Genomic DNA, 16,302 nt, shown 5'->3' with positions numbered 1-16,302 from the left:
AACAATTGAGCACAACAAGAGGCAGCTGCCACATATTCAGCTTTAGTAGTTGAAAGAGCCACTCTTTCGAGCAAAAAACATTCTCGTATGTGGTATTGGACCAGACGAATACAACAGGATTTCAGCATCTCAATCCGCTAAGGACATCTGGGAAGCTCTCCAAACAGCTCATGAAGGGACAACTCAAGTCAAGAAGTCAAAGATTGATATGCTTACCACAAAGTACGGGCTCTTTAGGATGAAGGATGATGACTCCATTCAGGACATGCATACTCGCTTCACCTCCATCACTAATAAGCTCCGTTCTCTGGGATAAATCATTCCAAGGAACAAACTTGTCAGGAAAATACTTAGCGTATTACCCAGTACCTGGGAAAGCAAAGTAAATGCTATCACGGAGGCGAAGGATCTACAGAAGCTGACCATTGATGAACTCATTGGGAATCTAAAAACTTACGAAATGAAGAAGAAAAAGGACAATAAGAGAAGAGAGCCCAAAAGGGAGAAGATCATGGTCTTCAAGACAGACAACAATGATTCAAGTGGTGAGGATGCTGATATGGCTTACTTGACAAAGAGATTTCAGAAAATGGTTCGTAGAAATGGAGGTATTCCAAAACGGGGCAGCTCCAGCAAGCCAAGAGGCTATGAATTATGTCATAAGTGTGGGAAGTCAACACATTTTATCAAATATTGTCCTCTCCTCAAGCAAGATCAGTGCAAACACAACATAGACAAAGCAACTAAGAGGAACCAAGTTCCTGACAAACGATTCAAAAGAAAAGATGTTGCTGACAACGTTGTGAAGCAAGTTCTTGCTGCATGGGGAGACTCTTACAGTGAATCTGGAGAAGATGATGAAAAATGTGATAGCTTCATGATAGTAGTAGAAAGTGAAGCAACTGAATATGACTCTATCTTTGATGGCACAATCTTACAATGATTAAGATGATGGCGATGAGGTAAATTTTCTAGATGTTCAAAGAAATCTGAAGTCTTACTCTCCAAAAAAACTTATGTCTTTGGCAAATATTTTAATTGATGCTTATCACATTCTTATAAATGATAAAAATAATTTAGCTGTGGAACTAGGAGAAGTAGAATATGAGAGAGATGATCTAGTAGTTGTTATGGTTGATTTAAAAGAAACCATTGAGAGTTTAAAAAAATAAAAAAAATGCTCTAACTGAAATAATTGCAAACATAGAACATGAGAGAGATGACCTAATGGTTGTTGTGGTTGATCTAAAAGAGACCATCGAGAGCCTTAAAGAAGAGAAAGAAGCCTTAACTGAGAAGGTAGCTAACATAGAGCATGAGAGAGATGACCTATGAGAGGTAGTTGTGGACCTAAAGGAAACAATTGATGAGCAAAAAGGAGAAGTCAGTCATGAGATTACTCGAAAGGGAAAGGAAGTTCCAAATGAGGAACATCTTAGGATTGAAGATGAGTTAAAATTAGTAAAATCTAGTCTGTGTGCTGAACTTGAGAAAAACAAGAAAATTCATGAAGATCTAGGAAGAGTTAAGAGTGATCTAGAAAAATCATTTAAGTGGACCTGGTCCTCTGATGCTATCACTGTCATGTATAAGAACAATGGGGGAAACAGGAAAGGAATAGTGTTCCAAAGGGAAAAGACTCCTTACAACCCTCATAGCAAGTACGTTACTGTACCTGATAATTGGCTCTGCACTCACTGTGGTAACACTAGCACTTTAAGAAAACCTGTAAACCTAGATTTCAGTCTCAATAGAAAAATAAAGTTTTTGCTAAAAAGGGGGTAACTACTGCTAAAGAACCGGTCCCTCGTATAAAAAATATGTGATGCCTGCTTGGACCAAAAGAGTCATGATTCATCCCTTTCCTCATTACAAAGGACCCAAACTTGTTTGGGTTCCTAGGTCTAACCCTTGATTGCCTTGTGCAGGGAGCAGTGAAAGGGAACAGCCAACAATGATATATGGATAGTGACTGCTGAAGCACATGACTGGAAGCATAAATGATTTTCTTTCACTCAAAGCCCTGCAAGGAGGGAGTGTGTCATTTGGAAACGGCAAAAAAAGATACATTCTGGGAATTGGAAGGATTGGGAAGTCTCTTTCTCACTCAATTAAAAATATGTACTACATGAACGGGTTGAAGTACAGCTTGTTGAGTATCTCCCAAATCTGTGACAATGGAAATAAAGTGGAATTTGTGTAAAAAAATATGCACGGTCACAAATCTTGTGACTGGTGAAGTGGTTTTGGTGGCTAAAAGATACAAAAATATCTATGTTGCTGACTTTGAATCCCTGCAAAATGGAGATCTTAGTTATCTGGGTGTTGTAGATGATGATGCTGAACTATGGTACAAAAGACTAGGTCATGCAAGCTTTATGTTGCTGAACAAATTGGTCAAGAAGGACCTGGTTCGTGGCCTGCCCAACTCAAGCTTCAAGAATCACAAGGTGTGTAATGCATGTGTATAAGGAAAGCAAGTCAGATCTTCTTTCAAGCCCAAAAAGGAAGTCAGTACCTCAAGGCCACTTGATCTCCTCCATATGGATCTATGTGGACCTGTGAGAGTGCCAAGTAGAGGAGGAAAGAAGTACATCTTCGTTATTGTGGATGACTATTCCAGATTCACCTGGACTATGTTTCTCAGATCCAAGGATGAAACCTTTGAAGTATTTGTTGTATTTATGAAGAAGATCCAAGTGAAGATGAGCCATAATGTAATAAGTATAAGGTAGGATCATGGCACATAATTTGACAATGCCAAATTCGATGAATTATGTGCTGAAACTGGCATCACTCATAATTTTTCAGCTCCAAGAACACCTCGACAAAATGATGTTGTGGACAGGAAGAATAGGACTCTTGAAGACATGGAAAGAACAATGTTGATTGACAGTGGCATTGCAAAACATTTCTGGGCAGAAGCTATCAACAATGCATGCTACTTGGTGAACAGGTGCATAATCAAGCCCCTTCTGAACAAAACCCCATATGAATTGCTGAACGGGAGGAAGCCCAAGATGACACATCTAAGGACATTTGGGTGCAAATATTTTGTCCTCAATAATGGAAGGGAAGCACTAGGAAATTTCGATGCCAAAAGTGATGAAGGGATCTTTCTAGGCTATTCATCATAAAGCAAAGCCTACAAAGTATACAACAAACGAACTCAATGCACTGAGGAAAGTATAGATATGATCTTTGACGAATCTCACCACTCATATGGGAAGGATTCACATGAAAAGATTGATCAAGATGGAGAACAGTCAACTGTCCCTGGTGAAGTCATTGACATGGCAAATGGAAAAGCTGACATGATGAGCCACGTCAAGGAATCAAATGATAACAGTGCAGTCATATCTCCAACTAATGGGGAGGAACCTGGTTTCTCAATCACTACAACTGAAGCTGAAAACAGAGTTGTTAATGTTGTCTAAGGGACCCCACATGCTGAAGTGAGAAGCAGAACTCACGACAACCAAGGATCACATTTAGAAATACCTGGACCTCCCCACAATGAGGTTCATATGTCTAACTGGAAACATAAAAGTTCACATCTTCTTGAAAATGTGATCACTCCTCTTGACTCATGTATTCAAACCAGATCAAAGACAAGAAACTCTCTTGCCTTCTCAGCTTTTCTCTCCTAAATTGAGCCCAAAAATAGCAAGGAAGCATTGAAAGATGTTGATTGGATTACAACAATGCAAGAAGGACTCCATCAATTTAAGAGGAACAACGTATGACATCTAGCTCCACGACCAGCTGACAGAACTGTTATAGGAACCAGGTGGGTATTCAGAAATAAACTTGATGAGTTTGGAAACACTACTAGAAACAAGGCAAGGCTAGTAGTTCAAGGTTACAATCAGGAAGAAGGGATTGACTATGATGAAACATTTGCTCCAGTTTCTTGAATGGAGGCCATCAGAATCTCCATTTCCTTTGCATCTTATATGGAATTCAAATTGTTCCAAATGGATGTCAAAAGTGCATTTCTAAATGGCTTTCTAAAAGAAGATGTTTTCGTCAAAAAACCACCTGGATTTGAGAATGATGAATATCCTGAGCATGTTTTTAAACTTAACAAGGCATTATATGGACTAAAGAAGGCTCCTCGTGCTTGGTATGAAAGGTTGTCCAAATTTCTTCTAGAAAATGGATTTACCAGAGGAAAAAATGACAACACCTTATTTCTGAAGAAACGAGGGAGGAACCTGCTCATTGTGCGAGTCTATTTTGATGACATCATCTTCGGAGCAATAAATGATTCATTGTGTGAGGAATTTACAAAACTCATGGGAATTGAATTTGAAATGAGCATGATGGAGAATTAAATTTCTTCTTGGGATTGCAAGTCAAGCAAACTACTAAAGGGACAATGATAAGTCAACAGAAGTACATCAAGGAACTTCTGAAGAGATTTGATATGAAAGGATAAAAAATCATTGATACTCCCATTGCCACTACTACTCGTCTAGACATGGATGAACCTGATTCCCCTATGAATGAGACCATGTATAGAGGTATCATAGGGTCACTCCTGTATCTCATAGCAAGAAGACCAGATATTGTTTTCAGTGTGGGACTCTATGCCAGGTTTCAGTCTAATCCAAAGGAATCTCATCTGAAGTCTGCCAAAAGAATTCTGAGGTATCTCAAAGGCACACAGGACCTGGTTCTCTACTATACCTCAGGAGACAACTTTGATTTAATCGGATATGCTGATGCTGATTATGTTGGGTATTTGGTGGATAGGAAAAGCACTTCTGGTATGGCACATTTTCTGGGATCATGTCTGATCTCATGGGGTACAAGAAAACAAATCTATGGCCTTGCGATCAACATCGTTAAATTCCTTTCTTGTTTTGGGAACTGATACTGCTGGGTCACCACTGATCTTCGTAGGGACTAAGGGTCTATCTCAGATAACATCTCGAAGCTCTAAATCTTCAGCCATGATAAAATTATACATCTTTATCTTCCACCATGCATAGTATTGGCCATTGAATCTTGGTGGTCTATAGGTAGATTGACCTACTTCAAAGTTTGGTGGAGCAGCCATGAGGATCCTTTCTAGGTGATAGCTTGATAGAAAGAACCTGCTCTGATATCAATTGATATAAACTAAGGGTCCACCAATTTATATAAAGAATCAGGTTCTCTATTAGTTTTCACTGAACGCACGCATACTGCAGTAAGTAAAGGACATAATGGAATTTTACGTGGAAAACTTCTAGCTCACGAGATTAAAAACCACGACCTACCCTTGTAGGATTTCAACTTTACTACTGAGCAAACTTCAGATTACAACCTATTGTAACCTAAGAATTAACCTCTTAATCCCTCACTAACTTGTAACAAATCTATTACAAGCCCCTTTGTAATAACTCTATTACAAAGCTTACAACTCGACTAACTTTAGCAAAGACACAAACACAAGATTTATGGTTTTACAAAAGTTTCCTACACAGTGCTTCTAACTAAGCTAAGTAGGAATCACAGTAAAGTAAATTTAACAAAGGTGTAACACAACTAAGGACATGTAAAAACTCAATACCGGGAACTGGTCTTTTGTTATGTTGTTCTTTGTTCTTGATGCCTTTGAAAAATCGATTGCTAGAATGATGCACAAACTTGAGAGAATGCTGGATAGATTCTTCAAAATTCAAGTGATGTTTTGCCTTTTGTTTAATGTTAATATAACATGGCGACATCACTTGAATGATGCAAGCATGTTTGGTGCAAGGGCATTCCCAATGAAGTTGACTGCTACACTATTTTATACTATTGCGTATGCAGGCAGCAACTTTACAGTTGTTGGGAGGTTGACTGGTACGGTCACCAAGGGAACTGATGTCCATCTGTTCTCTATGTTGTTTCTTTGACTTTTGAAGAGTTGATTTACGTCTCTAGCTTGAGACTTTTTATTCTCACGTATTTGAGAATGTGTATCAGGTTCCTTATTCGGTTCTTATCATTAAGTTTGTTCGATCATTAAAACATAACAAGAATGCATATATCCTATCAAAAAGAAAATAAAAATGTGAATGTTTTCCATGATAATAGTGATGAGAACGTCTTTGGGAAATAACTGAAGGAGAATCAAATGCCCTCAACTCTCACTGGATTCATTGCATTGAGTCTGAAGCAGTAAAGTATTACTGCTTCATTTCTAATTCAGTGGTTCATTTTTAATCTAATAAATAAGAATTATGTAACTGAAAAAAAATCATTTAATTGAAGGGATTTTTCCAAGGACAAAATGATAACTCAAATTTTAAAGGGTATTACCGTAAACTAACTTTGAAGATAGGAGCTTCCTACTTTTAGTATAACTAGTTTCTGGATACGTGTAATGCACGTGTGTCCCATGTTAATTTGTAATGAATTTTTAAAAACAGTATTTTAAGGTGCTGCCAAACTATGGGTCGGTCTGAGCAAGATGAGTTGACAACGGCCAAAATTTTTTACCCATGCATGGAATGTGCTGACATATTCTTCCTTAAGGTAAGTTGTTTTATAACTAACTATTTGTAAATAATTTCTTGTTTAGTTAGCTGGATAACCTAAATATAAGCATCTTGTGTGAGACTTTAATAATAGAGGCACCTTCACATGGTGTTGTAAGAAATATTGGGGAGAAGTGATTAGGCAGGACATGTCGTGCTTCACCTCACGGAGGACATGACCCTAAATAGGAAAGTGTGGAGATCGAGAATTAGGGTTGAAGGTTGATAGGGAGCCGGGGATGTCTCTTAGTATTACTGATAGTATTAGTAATATTCTTATTTCGTGTTCCTGGACCTTTTTATTATATGTGTTTCTTTCTTATTGATAGTTAGTATGTGTGAGTCCTTGTTTTCTTTGTTCTTCTTTTCTTGTTATTGTTATGATTGGTTGCTTCCTTGTCACTGCTCCATGAGCTGAGGGTTTATTGAAAACCGTTTCTCTACCTTCACAAGGTAGATGTAAGGTCTGCGTACACATTACCCTCCTCAGACCTCACTTGTGGGATTACACTGGGTTTGTTTCGTTGTACTTTTTAAAACAGTATAGATGATATTAAAACATGTAATCGTGAGTATTTGAAAATTTGAAAGGGAAGTACAAACTAAAATTGATGAACAGTAAGCCTATTCAAATCATCGAATGGCTTGATTGTCACTCACTATCACAATTTGTAGCTGTAAAAAATCAATTGAATTGTTACAACCCTTTTTTTATGAAGTTCCTCTAACGTATCAAATATTCAGGTTGATAGATTTCTTATTTTTTGATATCTCATAATACCTTATAGCAATATATATATCACTTTTAGTGTCTAAGTTATGTAGAATAAGCATCCAGAAATTACTTTCTTTTGTATTCTACGTAAAAATATATTTAAAAACATTGTTCATTTAACATGAATCACACCATCTTATATATCAAGTTGATACTAAGAAAATCTTTCATATAACCTAGGCATAAACCAATTGGAAAATTAACAGACCTAAGAATACATGTGTAACGGAAAAAAGGGCAGTGTCTGCCTTAATTTCGTAAGCCCTTTAATATATCGTAAAGTAGGACCTACTCCTCTGCAGGAAATAAATAGAACAGGGAGGCTCACAAACATAATGCAATCATATGAAATTGAATTGGTCTAATTACCTATCAAGATGGTGTTGAACAAAACACAGCAGTCGATTTTGAGATAAAGAGAATTTTTTAGGAGGAGAAAAAAAAGAATATATTGATTTGAAACTTTTGTTGAGCACTTTATATAGTGCAATAAAGGTGTGAAAATGCTACATATAGTTGTTATTATCAGTGGAAACTCAAAAGATGAAGCAAATAAAGTTTAGCATGTTAAAAGGCTACAGCGTAAATAGTACTTATAACAATTACTACAAAACCCTGTTAATGGAAGATGACACAATTCTCTGCATTATTCGATTCAAATGCAGTTGAAATTAACACTTAATAAAATGATTTTGTTTTATAAGGATAAAATTGTCATTCAATTTTTGAAGGACATTTTAGTAAATTAATTTTACCTAAAAGTATCATGTTTATAATATAGTATGATATATATTAATATAATATAATATGATAGTGTATGAATTCTCCCTTTCCAACAAACCAGCTACTTAAGATAAGAAGTTGAAAATTAAGGTGAAGGTGAGATCATTGATGTTAGGTAGAAAATGACAAAAGGTTGGACGCCAAATTTGAAACAGAAGAAAGTCAATGCAGAAAACATTTTTGCAGATATAACCATACATAAAAATTCAGTTAAATAAACTTTGTTTAGCTAATCGAGGCTAAGACCATGGTTGACTAACCTTTTTAATTGATGTTGAAGATGAAAAATCTGAGATATATGGCAATAAACCAACTACTTGAGATAAGAAGTTAAAAATTCGTATGAATAGGTAAGGGGTTAAGGGCACAAGATCTCAATTTTGAGAGAGTTTGGTGAAGATTTAAGTTGATTTTGGTTAGAATTTTAGGTTGAAACTCGAAGAGGAAGACATAAATTGTATATATTTTGTATGTCAGATATACAAACTACATACAATATACACAACTAATATAATTGTATACAAGTAATTATATATAAATTGTATGTAAATTATAGTTTTCTACCATATTCTGTACAACAACAGGTTAAATTCAAATTGTATATAATTATAGCTTTTGACTGAAATTCCTGTTGAGAGTCCCATTATCATCAATTCAAAGGTTTCATCTTACGAGAATTCTTAAAAATTATTACTTGATGGTGCATGGTATGCTTATTTATTATTACTACCAACGAGTAAGAACAAGTATGTTTATAATTTAATTTGAAAGAAAACACAATCAAGAACACAAAGTTCCTCCCAAGATCTATTTTGTTGTCAACAGTACTGTAACTATAAAGTTTCAAAGTCTAAAATCGTACCTGAGTTGTAGAACATAGTTGCAGTTTTCTGTAGAAGGCCGCTTCAAGGAATCCTCCACAGTAGTTGAAGAGAGTTTCTCTTTTCTGATATTAGAAAGGAAAAAATTACTTTTGATAGAGTGGAGAAAAAACACATTGGTTTCTTCTTAATTTGCAGAAACCTTTTAAGGAAGTTTTAGACTCAGTCAATAAAGGACATGCACACTAGGTTCCCATATATTTTTAATGAGCTCAAGTCAGATGAAGAATCTGTGAGGAATATGCAATATGGTGTTATGATAATATATTGTATGACATACCGATAATCTGATTGCTTTCCTTTTCTCTCTTTCTCCCTCAGTTTCTTTTCCTCTTTCCATACTTGTAACTTTCACTTCCCTTTCCTTTCAGGATCTAATAGAAGAATACAAGAAACTGAAGAAAAGAAGTATATATAAAAAGTCAAAGAAGGAAACAAATTTAATTTGAAGATATAGCCCTATTATATTGTACTCCATAAAACATAAGTGGATGGGCTACAAGACTATAGAAATAGCAAATACCCATTTAGATGAACAGTAATTTTAGTTTCTAACACCAGAAACATAAGAAAGTACAAGACAAAAATATTCAACAAAACATTACCTATCACCACATAATATATTCTTCCCTAGTCCTCCTCATTTACCATTACAACAGTTTTTCCTATTTGTCCGTACTACCAAGGCAATAAGGGACATATATAGATCTGTTGTTTTAAATTGTGCAGTCTTAACTGCAGGCTAGTAACATATATAGAAAACTAGAACATAGAAAATAAGAGAACACCAATCACATAATCTTACCTTTTGACTTCAACAATTAAACCTTGATTCTGATGTCAGAACCGCTTGTTTGAGAAATAATTCTCAACAGTGGCAAAGAAAGTTAGCTATGGGATTATGAAATATTTGTGAGAGAAATTGTAGTAATTGACTGAAGATGGGATTCAGAAAGATTTATGAGAGAAGTTGATCAAGTAATTCGACAGAAGAACTTAAAATGCCACCAACAAAAACAAATAGCTAGAGATTTACGATTAATTCAACATTATTCATTGACTTCTGAAGTTTTTTAATACACACATTATCATCTTAGTCTTCTTAATCAATTGTGCAAATTATCTGCACGTCTCTTGGATCTTGACATTTGACCTGTTACCTAACATACTCTGCTCGTTTTCAGATCTACATATATATACAGTAAGTATATATTAGTGAGGTGTCAGCACGCTGTTTTCTTGAATCAACTATGAAAAGCCACCAACAGAAAAAAAGAATCAAATAGCTAGATCAAGATTGACAATTCCAAGATAATATTAAAATATAATTCATTGACTTCTGATTTTTTTTAATGCCCATTATCATCTTAATCTTCTTAATTAATCAATTATGAAGATTATTTGCACGCCTCTTGTCCTGACATATGACCTGACACAAGGATAACGCTAATACTACTAATACTACAGCTACGGAAGACAGTATCAGTTTGGAAAGGAAATACGCTCGAGTACTTACTAACCAACAACCCTAATATTCGACTCCCATACCCTCCTATCAAGGGTCATCTCTACGGTAAGCTGAAGATGTACCATGTCCTGTCTGATCACCTCTCACTGTATTTCTTCAGCCTACCTCTCCCTTGGATCCGCCACAACCAACCTCTCATACCTCCTCACTGGGGCATCTATGATTCTTCTTTTCACACGCCCAAACCATCTCAGCCTAGCTTTCCGTATCTTCTCCACCACACAGGACTCTCCCATCTTATCTTGAATATCTCCATTCCTAATCCTATCCCTTCTTGTATGACTACATATCCATTTCAGCATCTTCATCTCCGTAACTTTTAACCTCTAAATATGAGAAGTCTTGACTGACCAATACTCTACCTAATACAACATGGTCGGTCTAATCACAACTCTGTAAAACTTACCTTTAAGTTTTGGTGGAGCATTTTTGTCGCACAAGATGCCAGATGCGAGCCTCCACTTCATCCACCCTGCTCCAATACGATGTGTGATATCCTCGTCAATCTCCCTATTTACCTGGATTATAGACCCAAGATACTTAAAACTTTATCTCTTAGGTATGACTTGTGTGTCTAGCTCACTTTAGTATCAGCCTCCTAAGTCACGTCACTAAACTTGTACTCCAAGTATACTGTCTAAGTCTTGCTCAACTTGAAACCTTTAGACTCCAGGGTCTGCCTCCAGATCTCCAACATAGCATTAACACCGCCTCGTGTCTCGTCAATCAGTACATGTCATCTGTAAATAATATGCACCAAGGTACCTCCCCTTGAATGTGTCGTGTCTACTCATCCATCACTAAGGCAAATAGGAACGGGCTAAGCGCGGATCCCTGATGCAATCTCACCTCTACTAGAAAGTGTCCCGACCCCCTCCTACCGTTATCACTCGGGTCTTGGCTCCATCCTACATGTATTTAATCGCCCTAGTGTATACGACATGTACACCTCTGGCCTCCAAGCATCTCCACAGAACCTTCCTAGGGACTTTGTGATATGCCAGTTCCAAATCGATGAACACCAGTTGTAAGTCCTTCCTCCTCTCCATATATTGTTCCACCAATTTCCTAACAAGATAAATGGCTTCTGTCGTCAAATGCTCGGCATGAACCCGATCCGGTTCTCAGAAATAGATCATATACTCCTCCTTACCCTCATCTTCACCGCCCTCTCCCAAACTTTCATAGTGTGGCTTAGTAGCTTGATACATCCTTCACTTCCAACCAAGAGGCTGTGAGTTCGAGTCACCCCAAGAGCAAGGCAGGGAGTTCTTGGAGATAGGGAGTCGAGGGTCTATCGGAAACAACCTCTCTACCCCAAGGTAGGGCTAAGGTCTGCGTGCACATTACCCTCCCCAGACCCTACTAGTGGGATTATACTCGGTTGATATTGTTGTTGTTGTTGCTTAGTAGCTTGATATCCCTGTAGTTATTGCAACTCTCAATATCACCTTTATTTTTGTTTAGTGGCTAGGGGTGTTCATAAAAACCTAAAAAATCGAGGCAAGCCGAAAACCGAATCAAACTGACCAAAAAATTGAAACTCTTTCGGTTTGGTTTGGTTTGGTTTTGGTTTTGAATTTTAAAAACTGACCAAATTTTGTTTGGTTTTGGTTTTAATAAAAAAATAACAGACAAAAATTAAACCAAACTGACTATAAAAGTAGCTATTTAAAATTTATTATTATACCTATATAATCTATTTTTAATTGAGTCCTAAAATTATTCATCATTATTTGGTTCAATTATCATCAATATATTTTAGTAAATGATAGATTTATCAAAGAGCAATTGATTTGATTGTGTTATGTTGTAAATGTAGTCGCCGAAATATGTATAGTGTATGTCTCATACTTTAAGAAAAAATCGATAAATAAATGAAAAAACCGAAAAACCGAATAGATAAAAAACCGACTTAATTGGTTTGGTTTGGTTGGGTTTATTTGAAAAACCGACTTATTTAGTTTAGTTTCTTTTTAGGGAAAAACCGATCCAAACCGAATCATGAACACCCCACTAGCGGGATCATTGTACTCCACCACTACTCCCCGGGCATTCTTGCCGTCCTAAAAATGACATTAAACAACCTCATAAGCCACTCATAGTGCAACGTTGTCCGGCTTTTCTTCTTCCATTTATCATGCTAATATGCTTATTCTTTCTCTTTCTTTCACACACAATCACACTCTCAAAAAGATTTGTTCATATTCAGGTGCTGAATTCATATACATGTGCTAACCACGTGAGATTCTTTAACATTTGTAACAAACTCACAACTAACTCCTCACTCAACTAATCGACGACACAAAAATGGAAAGATAGCTAAAATTGGAAATATGCTAAATTTGGATCATATTAGCCTCAAACCCCTGCAAGGAATTCCGTCGACTTTCTGTTTCTTGCCTCGTTACAGATTGTGTGTTTGAGTACATCAGTCCCCACACTAAGAAGCTAGAGATGCTCTTGATAACGATTGCAATCTTGGCCTCCACAGCGCGCTCTCTAGTTGTGAAAGCCTCCGTAAGTTGGAGATTAGAGACTGCTCCTTTCGTGACATGGCTCTATTGGCCAATGCTGCAAAGTTGGAGACAATGTGATCCCTTTGGATGTCTAATTATCAGTAAGTTTTGGAGTATGTAAGCTGCTAGGTCAGAAGTTGCCGGGGCTTAATGTTGAAGTTATAGATGAGAGGGGTGATCCAGACACGAGACCAGAAAGTTGCCCTGTTCAGAAACTTTGTTATACAGGACACTGGCAGGATGGAGGTCGACACCGCTGGTTCAGACTCAAGACAGCAACTGTGTTTGTGATAAGATAGAAAAATTGCTCATGGTTATTATTATAATCCTTATACTTTCTGAGAATGTTATCTAGCTGTGAAAGCAATTTCTTAGGTAACAACAACAAAAAAAATAAAACTAGTGTAATCCCACAATGGGTCTGGAGAGGATAGTGTGTCTTACCTACCTTGAGAAGGTAAAGATGTTGTTTTCGATAGACCATCGGCTCAAGATAAAAGCTATTTCTTAGAGAAAAATAATAATCCTGACTTATTATTGAAGTGAAGAGACTAAAAGAAGGCTACAAAGAACTAGGAGACTACATATTGTAAATAAGGAAAATGAGAGAGCTAAGAGTACATGTAATTAGATATAAAAGGAGATCACACTGATCTCAGATTTAAGAATAACAAAATTAACTACCAAAGCTTCTAAAATATTCCTCTCTTCATCTCTCGTTCTCTATGATTGAATTCATCACTGTTTCATTGATTGTAGTCAGTTGCATGTATGATTTCCAGTAGTTGCTAGCTCAATCTAGCTCAATTAATATGGTATCAGAGCAGCTATCTCGAATCTAGGGCTCAGACGCGAAGTTTCGACGAACGACAGTAGAATCTCTCTAAAATTAGAGATTCACGGATCTTCAATGCATACAAGGCAAGAAACGAAGTGACCTTGCTAGAACATAATCACCCGCTGTTTCTTCAAGCATCCGATGCTCCAGGTCTAGTTCCATTTCCCATAAAGCTCACAGGCCAGAAAATTATGCCTTGTGGAATAGGGCGATGAAGTAAGCACTGAGAGGAAATGTAAGCTTGGATTTGTGGACGGGACATGTGTCAAAAGCATGTGCAGAGGAGAACTCGCTGAGCAATAGGAGAAATGTAATGCGATTGGAATTCTTTAAACAACTAGTAGTATATATAGTGCTTTGGCCCTTTAATTTTGACTGGTTTTCTGGTTCAACACTATTGAAGCTTTTTCAATTATTAATTCACATAAAGCACCTCATGTTGATTATAGTATTATTGTGTTGAAAAAGGAATACCACCATTAGAAGAAAAAACAAAGTTAAAGAAAGACTCGAGAAAAGCAGGAAAAGAAAAGGACATTGATGTGAACAAATTACTACCTAGGAATAGGTGAACTCTTTCCTATATTATTGATTATTCTTAATCACCATCTACAAGCCTTTACTATGTTTGCAGCCAGCCAATTTTGATATCTTAAAAATATACGGAGCGAAATAGACGGTGAAAATTTATATAGCCGATCACAACTTGTTTGGAATTAATACATAGTTAGAGTTTTGGAAGAGTTTTGATTAGAGGAAAATCCTTTTTGAGTTGTAAATCTTTATCTACTACTTCCAATGGTCCCTTGAGATTTAAAAAAAAAAACAGATCACTCTACTTTTTCTTTTTCTAAACGAAAGTGGTTTACCTTTAAGCTTATCTTTTCTTTTTGGATAAAGTTGCAGTGGAATAGTAACTACACCTTCATCCTTAACTACAACTCTCAGGTTCGAGCCTTGGGCATAGAGTCGCCTTTAGTAAGGAGTGTTTTACCCCTCCCCTCACCCCACCCCCAAAAGTAGGACTTCCCATCACAAATACGAATTAGTCAGACCCTATAGCGGGTACGTGGAAACCAAAAGAAAAAAGATGAAGTTATTCCCTATGTCAAAAAAGAGCCGGTAATGGCACTAAAAGAAACTAAGGACCAGGTCAATTCAGCCTTGCTTTCCCTTTTTCCGTGCATATTATAATGATCCAAAGTTGGGAACTTTTATTTCTCTGTATATAACATGTACCATGTGGATGTTATTTTGTCCACTTATTAGAAGTTGGAGTTGGCCTCTGTCATTATTGGCATGCTTAACTCTTTTGAATTACAAAACTCTTGAATCTTTTTGAGCAACAACTCTTTTTGTTTCTTCATTCTTGACTCTCTTTTTCCACATCAACCTCCTTTTTCCTTTTTCTTTTGGGATCATAAAGTAGTGCTTGGGTCCCGTCTAACTTTGTCCATCAAAGCGTCTCGACCAGACACCTGCTGCTTTTTACCGACAAAGGTATGAGGTTACTTTGTCCACTAAAATTTCGACAGATTGATAAATATTATCTACTATTTTTTGTCTTAGCTTGAATTTGAACCTTAATCTTTCATAATCTCGTCACTTCTACATAATGGTTTTCTTGATAATTTTTTATGTTTTTTTGACTCCAACTTTTGTGGTTTGGATGTTGACATTCCCATCTAAATACTAGACATTATATCTTGAGACTTGTGGTGCTTGATTGACGCAATGTAGTGATAGTGTCTGTTTATTTTTTTTATATTTTCCTCATATTGGAATTGTTATTACTTTGAATGCTAATACAATTTTCATAATCTTGAACAACAACAAAAACAACAACATACGTAGTGTGATCCCACAAGTAGACGAGAATGAACTATATCAGATTGGGCTATGTTTAATTTCATAACAATTTGGTGTTATATTAATCTGAACTTTCAGCTTTTTAAAATTGAGTAAATCTAAATAGCATTAAAAATATAGCAAAAGAAGTATGTTTGTGATGAAAAAAATGTTCAAATTAAATTATAAAATCCATCTAGTTCCATCCCAATTTATTTTGTACTTTTTGCTTATCGAGAGTCATTCGATGTTAAGTTGGTCATAACTGTTAGAGCCGAAAAAGTCAGGTGTCATGCAAAAGCTATTAAAGCAACCTTGAACGACGATAAATCAAATAACAAAAGAGACACAAATATTTAATGTGGTTCGGTTAATTGACCTACGTCCACAGCGGAGATGAGCAATCCATTATATAAAAGAGAGCACAAAATACCGAGAGAACAACCTCACAAAGAGACAAACACAAGTGACACACTTGTACCGAAAAGTTCTCCCCCCTAAACAAGACTCTCAAACCCCTTATGATTACATTGTGGATGCTACTGAATGAGAAGGAAGGATCCTCAATTTATAGAAGTCCAAACTTTTCCTACAAGAAAAAGGAAAACTAAGTATGGT

General features: G+C 36.4%; 1 protein-coding gene across 5 annotated transcripts in view; it reads right to left on the bottom strand.

Annotated features, from left to right (window-relative positions):
* LOC107786453 (putative late blight resistance protein homolog R1B-23) overlaps nucleotides 1-10,019 on the bottom strand; it is a 33,359-nt gene extending 23,340 nt beyond the window's left edge. For 3 of the 5 annotated variants that reach the window (XR_012701039.1, XR_012701040.1, XM_075233955.1), the window contains exons 1-3: nucleotides 9,757-10,018; nucleotides 9,232-9,346; nucleotides 8,933-9,016 (exon numbers count right to left, since the gene is read on the bottom strand). Coding sequence is in view for 3 of the 5 variants with exons in the window: in XM_075233955.1 (XP_075090056.1) it covers nucleotides 8,933-9,016; nucleotides 9,232-9,291 (144 nt within the window). In the remaining 2 variants the exon portion in view is untranslated. Of the gene's footprint in view, nucleotides 1-8,932; nucleotides 9,017-9,231; nucleotides 9,347-9,756 lie in introns of all 5 variants that reach the window. The other 2 variants (XM_075233957.1, XM_075233956.1) reach the window with 2 other exon arrangements.
* Nucleotides 10,020-16,302: the final 6,283 nt, after the last annotated feature.

Source organism: Nicotiana tabacum, chromosome 17, assembly GCF_000715075.1.
Source record: "Nicotiana tabacum cultivar K326 chromosome 17, ASM71507v2, whole genome shotgun sequence".
In the NCBI taxonomy this organism is placed as follows: Eukaryota; Viridiplantae; Streptophyta; class Magnoliopsida; order Solanales; family Solanaceae; genus Nicotiana; species Nicotiana tabacum.
This window is presented reverse-complemented; position numbering and strand designations above follow the sequence as displayed.